At 37.4% G+C, this 8,843-nt stretch overlaps 1 protein-coding gene across 1 annotated transcript; it reads left to right on the top strand.

Annotated features, from left to right (window-relative positions):
- Positions 1-215: 215 nt before the first annotated feature.
- CRYAA (crystallin alpha A) lies at positions 216-6,711 on the top strand. Its single transcript, XM_023498878.2, has 4 exons — positions 216-419; positions 857-946; positions 2,084-2,206; positions 6,311-6,711. The coding sequence occupies exons 1-4, from the start codon at positions 231-233 to the stop codon at positions 6,518-6,520; spliced, it is 612 nt and encodes a 203-aa protein (XP_023354646.1). The 5' UTR covers positions 216-230; the 3' UTR covers positions 6,521-6,711.
- The last annotated feature ends 2,132 nt before the right edge of the window (positions 6,712-8,843 follow it).

Here is an 8,843-nt window from a genome sequence, read left to right as displayed (position 1 = left end):
CCAAATGTCACTCTCAGGTTTTCCTGTGCATTTCTGCTGACTGGAATGCTTTCACCATGAGTTCATGTCTTTCCAGAAAAATCCCACTTAATGCCTTCATTCAGTCAAAGGGGTATATATAGGGGATGTTTTGCAACCCCATGTTATGCAGCCCAGGGAACACCACCACTCTCCCTAAAGTGCTCGCATTGTCTTCTCAACTCTCCACCTAGCTACCAGCAGGGAGAAACATGGACATAACTATCCAGCATCCCTGGTTCAAACGCGCTCTTGGATCCTTATATCCAAGTCGCTTGTTTGACCAGTTTTTTGGAGAAGGCCTTTTTGAATATGATCTCTTGCCTTTCCTCTCCTCCACCATCAGCCCTTATTACAGACAGTCACTCTTCCGAACTGTGTTGGAATCAGGCATTTCTGAGGTAAGAATTTTTTATTCTCCACAGTTGCTACCCTTTTCCTTTGTCAATTTTCTTATAGATAGCCAAAGGTGATGATGACCCAGAGACTTTTCGTAGCAGGAAAATATGGTTGGACTATGTCTGCTCCAGCAACTTACACTATATTTAGAGGGAGATTCTCAGGCTCTGTCATTTATGTTGCATGTGGCAGATGCATAAGATTCGCTGACCAGTCTTATTCCCCCTCCCAAATCCCCCTCTGAATTCTCTGAGTAATAGATGTCTCCACTTGATCAAGCCAAAACAGAACTTACAATTCTTTACCTGCCTGACTGCACCTCTAATGGAGAAATAGTGCAGCAGCAGAATTATACTCTAGTCTACTCCATGTCTCTGGGAAGGGGGGAGCTGAAGATAAATCCAAACTGAGCAAGACCGTTCTCTTTTCCTCCCATCAGCTCATGACCCATGTGTGGTTTGAAATGCACAAACCACATGCTGGAAACCCCAAGAACAACCCTACCAAGGCAAGTTGTTGGCAAATGCAAGTTGTTTGTGTTCAGCTGCTTCCCCAACTGTCTGCTCTGGGCTGTGAAAGCCAGGCTGGGGGTGGGTGCTTCCTTGTATCTTGCAAGTCAGTTGATCTAGGGTTTCCTCTCCAGCAAATCTGCAGAAAGATTAGAATCGTTTCCCTCTTGATTTAGTAGAATCACCCTGTGCCTGCTTGAAAAAAAAAAGGGGGAAAAGGCACCAAAAGGAACTCGACAAAAATCTATGGAACTGGTAAAAGGGCTGGTTAAGGAAAAGAAGTATTATAATAATAATGTTTGTAGAACATTTGATACATGTTATATTTCATTTAATCCTCACAAAAACCTCGTGAAGTAAGTATGCCAAAAATGATTATCTGCTTTTTTACAAATAAGGAAAATGATATTTAGAGAGGGTAAGTGACTTGCCTGTGGTCACTCAGTTAATAGCTGTCAAAAGTAGGATTTAATTTTAATCTCTAAATGTGCCATCCATTATGCCACAATGAGCCTATTAGTAAAAGTGCTTACTAAGTAAAACCCAAATGTCCAAAGGAAAGATGGGTTATGTGAAACAAAGAGAGCAATAATCAGATCATCCATCACTTGAAACAGAAAGATTCTTTTTTTTTTTAATTATAGCTTTTTATTTACAAGATACATGCATAGGTAATTTTTCAGCATTGACCCTTGCAAAACCTTCTGCTCCAGCTAAAGCAGAAAGATACTTAAGAGTCTTAAAATGAATCGAGAATACAGTTTTTTTAACCTCTTGACAAGATAGAAGTGGTAGCACTGTGTAGACATGCGAAGTTAACCGCAGAGTGGAGACGATTATGCCGAACACTTAGGCAAAATAAACAAATTTAAAACCTTTTATTTAGAAAACCGAAATCCTTTTTTTATTTTTTTTGGAACTTAAAGACTCTGTCTCTGGAGACCAGATTCACCAAATAACCCAACCCATCTCATTTTGCTTTTAGAGTCTCTTATTCTACGTCTCCTATCTTAAAAATGGAAGGAGCCACAGATTAATTTTAATTCCTTTAGTTTTCTACAATCCATCTCAGGGAACTTGGAAGAGAATTGTTTCCTTGTCCACCAACAGGTTCTGCCAAATAGTTGGTAAATCTGCATGTGACATTTTAATTTCAGGTGAGATCTGACCGAGACAAGTTTGTTATCTTCCTGGATGTTAAACATTTCTCTCCTGAAGACTTGACTGTGAAGGTGTTGGATGACTTTGTGGAAATTCATGGGAAGCACAGTGAAAGACAGGTAAGAAGTCATTAGCATCCATCATTAGCAAACCATTTGTGGTTTATTTTCTTGTTTTTTGGAAGTCTTATAATTGGAGTGAGAAAGAGGAAGAGTTGAGTCAGAGAGAATAGAACTCATGAATGGATTATTTTAATTAGATCAATTTCTTCTAAGGATTCTAATGTATCCTCAATAACCTCTTAGAAGATATAATCTTTTTTAGGATTATCGGCAGGGCAGTCTGATAGAACGCCAACACAAGTGGCAGTATTAGACTTCAAATATGCCTCTATTGCCAAGGGACGTTAAAGCATTTTGCAAAAATTGTCCAACTTTCTTTCTCAATTGCTCCATCAGCCCATTTGACTCTTGGGGAAATACTTCAGTACATATAAGATCTATGCTTTCCTCATGTGGGACTCCTACCTGAAAACAGATAACCTATTTATAATTTTTTTTTCCTGAGTCAATTGGGGTTAAGTGATTTGCCCAGGGTGTCACACAGCAAGAAAGTATTTAGTATCTGAGATCAGATTTGAACTCGGGTCCTCCTAACTTCAGAGCTGGTGCTCTATCCACTGGTTCACCTAGCTGCCCCAACCTATTTATAATTTAAAATCTTAAAAAGGTGCCTGAAATTCATGAACATTGTGATAAGTGTGTGTCAGAGAGGGGTTCTATACCCAGATATTTAGTTTTATGATCTCTCCGCTATACCAAAGGCATCTCTTTTGCCAGGAGAACAATTTAAATAATTGGACCAAGATTTGTGCTAAATTCCTTAAATATGGATGGTTTCTTTTTTGTCTTTATATTCCCAGAGCCTAGAACATTTCCTTGCTTAATAAATAAATGCTTAAGAAATGTTTGAATTGAGCAAATTGCCTTTAAGGCATATAACAGAAAGAAACTAAGTAAATAATGAGACTCATTACTAATATTAGTGCCCCAATCTATATGATTTCACCATTCACCTATATGATTGTCTTAAATTAAATGTAAACAGAAATATCATGTAAATATTCAGCCACATCTTGATCCATCACAATCAAATGCTGAACTGTGTTTTGATTCAGGAAAAGCTAAAGCAAATATGCTATCTAAAGCAGACACAGAACATCTGAATTTTCACATGGAAAGAGGACTAGTAAAAATGAGAAGAACAAATAAAATAGTCCTAGGTTTGGAATTTTTCCATACATAATATGCAACATTGAAATAAGACCATGTAATACTTTAAATGTTGATTGAATTGAATTGAAATGCAATTGAATGTTAGCAGAAGTCTTAATGTCCTTCTCAAAGTGATAGCCTTTCCTGAAACATGAAGAACTTTTTAAAAACCCCATAGTCTTACTATCTGAAGAATTATGGCACCTAAAGCTACCTCTCTTGTTCCTGGGACATTTTAATTTAATTCCTGGAACCACTTTAATTTCTTCTAGCCAATGAGACATTTTGCCATCTTATCTTAATTAAATAATTGATATCTTCAGCTTATAGAAAAGAGACTGTAGTTGAATCTATAAAATTAGAAGCTATCCAAGAGTTTTGAAACTAATCTTCACTTAGGTGGGACTTTTTTATTCCATGTTACTTCATTATTATAAGCCCTAACCTTATGTGTGTGTGTATTCACATATATTGTGTATTATTGACTTGCTTCAGTCTAACTCTTCGTGCCTAACTCCACTTGGGGTTTCTGGGCAAAGATAATGGAGTAGTTTGCCTTTTCCTTCTCCAACTCATTATACAGTTAAGGAAATTGAGGTTAAGTGACTTGCCTACAGTCACACAATTGCTAAGTGAATGAGGCCATATTTAAACTCATGAAAATCAGTCTTTCTTATTCCAAATCCAGTGACCTATCCATTATGCTATCTAATTGCTCCATATATGTATGTAAAAATTTTAAAAATATAATGGAACTATTTTTTAATGAAGCATTATTTTAATACAAAAATTAAAGTATTGCATTTGGAAGAACTAATATCCTGGTCATAGAGTGATCACATAAAGCCTACAAACCTACTGTAAAGATTCCATTTTAACAAAGTTCTTGCTTTGAAATAGAGGTATGTCTGGCAAGTATCTCAAATACCGTTTTAAAAGAAAGAAAGTACATCTCCTTATATAATCCATGCCCCAAACTCTAAGCTCTGGGTTTACCTGAACTAGATTCAATATTGGGATACTTCTAAAAAATTATCTCTGACTCATTTTGTTCCCTCTCAAAATTTTCTCCAAGAAATATCAAATTATAGTTTGTGTCTAAGTCTCCAGAGTTGTAGCCAAATCACTTTTCCAAGGACTCTTCCAAGCCTTTAATATAACAACAAACATGTCTTGAGGGTAGCATTTTTACCTCTACAAAATTTTAGAAAATACAGAAAAGAATCAAGTTATTCCACAAACAATTGAAATTTTCTCTACTTTCTCGGTGACTATGATCCTCCCCAATCTTAATTACTTCCTTACCTCTGGTCCCTGTACTGGTCTCCAGGGACATAGATTTATAATGACTTGTTTGGGTCAGCGGGTGTCAAAACCCAAATAGAAATAGATAACCACAGGCTGCAAATTGCTTTATATAATACCACCAGTCAAAATTTTATCTATTGTATCATACTTTTATTTATTTTGTCAAACATTTCTCAGTTACATTATAATTTGAGTTGGCATGCACTCAGGTCAGGAGTTTGAGCATTTCTTGTTTGAATTATGCATGGAAGGGAAATGAATTTGAGGTTGCTAAATATGCAACAATCCCTTCTATCCAACACTCTAGTGAGTCCCACTTTCATTCCAGGGATACATCTGGCACTCCAACCTAATGTTACTACTTCAAGCTAATAGTAGAAAAGTTCCCTAAACTCAAGAAATTTGTTTGGGCTTGGTAGAGGGGAAACCCTTTTTCCATTGTCCCTGCATTTTTTCAGATAATGTTTGGTAGTAGTAAAGAGCAAAGTCTAAGTCTTTTTTCTTCTGCATTTTGTGGCTCAATCTTTTGACAATTCTCCAGCTATAAGGTCATGCACACAATCTTTTGTCTGTTCAAATAGCTGACAGTATCCAACAACTCTGTCTTCTCTTTAAAAAGCTAAATTTCAAAATTACCAGGAAATACCCACCTCTATTCAGGAAGTTAGAATTCAAGATTTTTTGCTGTTCCTTCAAAAGGTTGAGGTTCAGGAATTCCCACTACAAAGCTACAAAATTTCCTTTTGCACAACTGTCCTCTTTGGGACTGAAGTTGCCCTTTTCATGGTTAGGGGCAAGATTATAGGGTCCAGGAACATTGCTGGAGTCACATAATTAAGAGGCTCCATCACTGCCCTTCAAAGACTTCTTTCAGGCTATATGGATAAGAGTATGTATAATTACACTGTACTTCTGCCTCAAGGCTGCCATTACCAGTTCCCAATTGAGAAAGGTTGTATGCATATACAGACTCCACTACAAACGTGCCCAAGATTTGTTCTAACTCTGCTATTCTCTAGTCTGTTTGATATGCAAGTGTGTTAAAAATTTTATCTCCTTTGATTCTCACAACAAACCTGGGAGGTAGGTGCTATTATTATTTTATAGGGAAGGAAACTGAGGCAGAAGTCAAATGATTTCTCCAGAGCCTGCAATTAGTAAATGTCTGAGGTCAGATTTGAACTCAGTTATTCCTGTCTCCATATACTGTACCATCTGTAGACCATCCTAATCAATTTATTTCAATCAATGAGACTTAAGAGCCCTAATCCTCCCTGAGGTATAGTTGTTTCCAAATTCTTTCGATGATGCTATCTTCATAGGAAGATACAAAGTCCTAAAGTACCCTTTAGTAAACTCATCAGGATTATCCCCAGATCAAATCTCTATATAATGGCCAAAATTGCAGTAGTTTATGCCTATTCCAAATATGCAAAATACCGTGTTACATATATCCAGAAGGATTTCCAATTTTTATTCATTGTGGTGGATATTGGATATTGTTATTATTGTGGAGATTAACACCCACTATCTCATTTTAGAATGAGAATTCTTGGGTGTGGAATTCCAAAAATCTCAGGAGAGGGTGGATGGCTCCCTGCCTTTGAATAACCATTCTTTCCCACCTTTGCCTTCTGCCAGGATGATCACGGCTACATTTCCCGTGAATTCCATCGTCGATACCGCCTGCCTTCCAACGTGGATCAGGCCTCCATTTCCTGCTCCCTTTCTGCTGATGGCATGCTGACCTTCTCTGGTCCCAAGATCCACTCCAATATGGATACAAGCCACAGCGATCGATCCATCCCTGTATCTCGTGAGGAGAAGCCCACCTTGGCTCCCTCTTCTTAGGCTGAAACCTTGTGAGTCACATAGGCTGCCTCCATCTGCAGTCTTTCCTCACAAAGCCATTGCATAGATACCAGGGGAAAATGTAGAAAAGTCAAGGTTGTTTATTTTCCTCTGCTCTATTCCCTCTTTTGTTGTTGTTATTTTCATTTTCTTAGATGGGATGAAGGTTTGAGAGAGTCTGAGACATTGGGCCTTGAGGCCTAAAATTTAAAGAGCTGTGATGTTAGTGATGATCCAAAAATCTGTTAAAAACCCAAATCCCATCACCTGGCTGGTTTGCAGAAATGACCATTGTCCTATGCTATTTTTAATAACATCTTCAAGTGACTAAAAGTGTTCCTGGTGTTAACCTCCAATAAACAAGGGGAAGAAGAATCAACAACTGAGCCAATCAATGTGAAGAGAAATCAAACTAGAGAGAGTGGGAAGTCATATACATTTAATAAAGTGCCTCCAGATAATTCAAAGGTTCCTCACAGGTGACACAACCTAATATAAGCAGGTCACAGCTGGATTTTTAGACAGGTGTATCTCTATAGTCAGGATGTTAGTTTCTGTTAGCCATGCTTCATATGACAGGAAGGAGTAGGTGCTGCCCAGCTTTGGAGATTCTGTGAGAGAGTTCCATCATAATATTAAGGCTTCAAATCCCCACTGGGATTTCCCAAGGCTGTATGTCTCAGACGATCTTTCTCAAAATCTTAAAATTTCTAACATAGGTTCACCACAATGTAAGAATACCACCACTGGCCATCAATAAAGTAAATGTGACATGAGCAAACAATGGCTTTGTGTCAATTTCTTTCTTTCTTGGAGTCTGGAATGGAAAAGATAAATATCTCAATCTAGTCAGAAAGAAGACTCAAATATTAATATTATTAAAGGCTGAGGTTGGGGAAGAAGGGATTGGAATTCTTCCTCTATTTTGCCAAGGTTAGAGTTCTCTGTGACTGTGATGATTAGGCCACATTTGGAGTATTATATTCAATCTGGGACATGGAATTTTTTCTTTCTCTCTCTTTTTTTCCCCCTTGAGGCAATTGAATTAAGTGACTTGTCCAGGGTCACACAGCTAGGAAGTGTTAAGTGTCTGAGACCAGATTGGAACTCAGGTTTTCCTGACTTCAGGGCTGGTGCTCTATCCACTGCATCACCTCGCTGCCCCAGGACATGGAATTTTGAAGATGATGTTAACAAGCTGGAGTGGATGCAAAGGGTCAAAGATAACAGAGAAGATTCAGAGCCATACTTTATGAGGATGGCTAAAAGAAATTAGGAATCTTTAACTAGGAGACGAGGTCCATTTAAGGAGGCATCTGTGGGATTACAGAGATCCAAAGGGTGGAAGTCAGGCAGCTAAATGTACAGGGGATAGAATATTGGCCCTGAAGTCAGGAAGAACTGAATTCAAATGTGATCTCAAAGATTTACTAGCTATATGACCCTGGGTCAGTTACTTAGTCTCTGTTTGGCCCAGTTTGTTCATTGTGAAATGGGATAATAATAGTACTAGCTGTGTGACCCTGGGTCAGTCACTTAATCGCTATTTGGCTCAGTTTACTCACTATAAAATGGGATAATAATAGTACTTTTCTCTTAGGGTTTTTATAAGGATCAAAAGAAATATTATTTTTAAAGCATTCAGCTTTGGCACACAGTAGATGCTATATAAGTACTTATTCCCTTCCCAAGAAAACATGAGAAAAAATTTTAAATTCAATATGAAGAAAAACTTAACAATTAGAGGTGTTCCAAAATGGAATGTGATTATGGTGATTATAACAATAATAACAATGGTCGTAATAATAATAGCCAACATTTATGTAGAGCTTTAAGATTTAAAAAGAACTTTACAAATATAATTTCTTTTTCTCCTCAAAGCAACCCTGTGAGGTAGGTACTATTATTTACCCTCATTTTTTCAGATGAGAAAACTGAGACAAGAGTTAAATAACTTGCCAATATCATACAGCTAAGTGTCTGAGGCTAGATTTTAATTTAAGTCTTTCTGACTCCAAGCTCAGGGCTCTAGTCATTATCTAGCTTTCTCATGACTGAGAGTTTTAAACAGTGATAAGATGACCTACTTAGTGAGCGTATTGTAGAGGGAATTCATGTGACAGGTAAGGGTTGGATTAGATAACTTTACTTGGATGTCTCACAAACTTCATTTCAAAATGTTCAGAACCCAACTCTATCTATTTTCCTCTAAGCCAGCTCTCCCTTCTAACTTTACTAATCGTCTTAATACTACCACTATTCTCCCAGTCTGGGAATGATTTTTGATTTTTACTCATATCCACATTTAATTAGGTGTCAAATT

Source organism: Sarcophilus harrisii, chromosome 3, assembly GCF_902635505.1.
Source record: "Sarcophilus harrisii chromosome 3, mSarHar1.11, whole genome shotgun sequence".
In the NCBI taxonomy this organism is placed as follows: domain Eukaryota; kingdom Metazoa; phylum Chordata; class Mammalia; order Dasyuromorphia; family Dasyuridae; genus Sarcophilus; species Sarcophilus harrisii.
The sequence above is the reverse complement of the archived record's forward strand: the minus strand, read 5'-3'. Positions and strand labels throughout refer to the sequence as shown.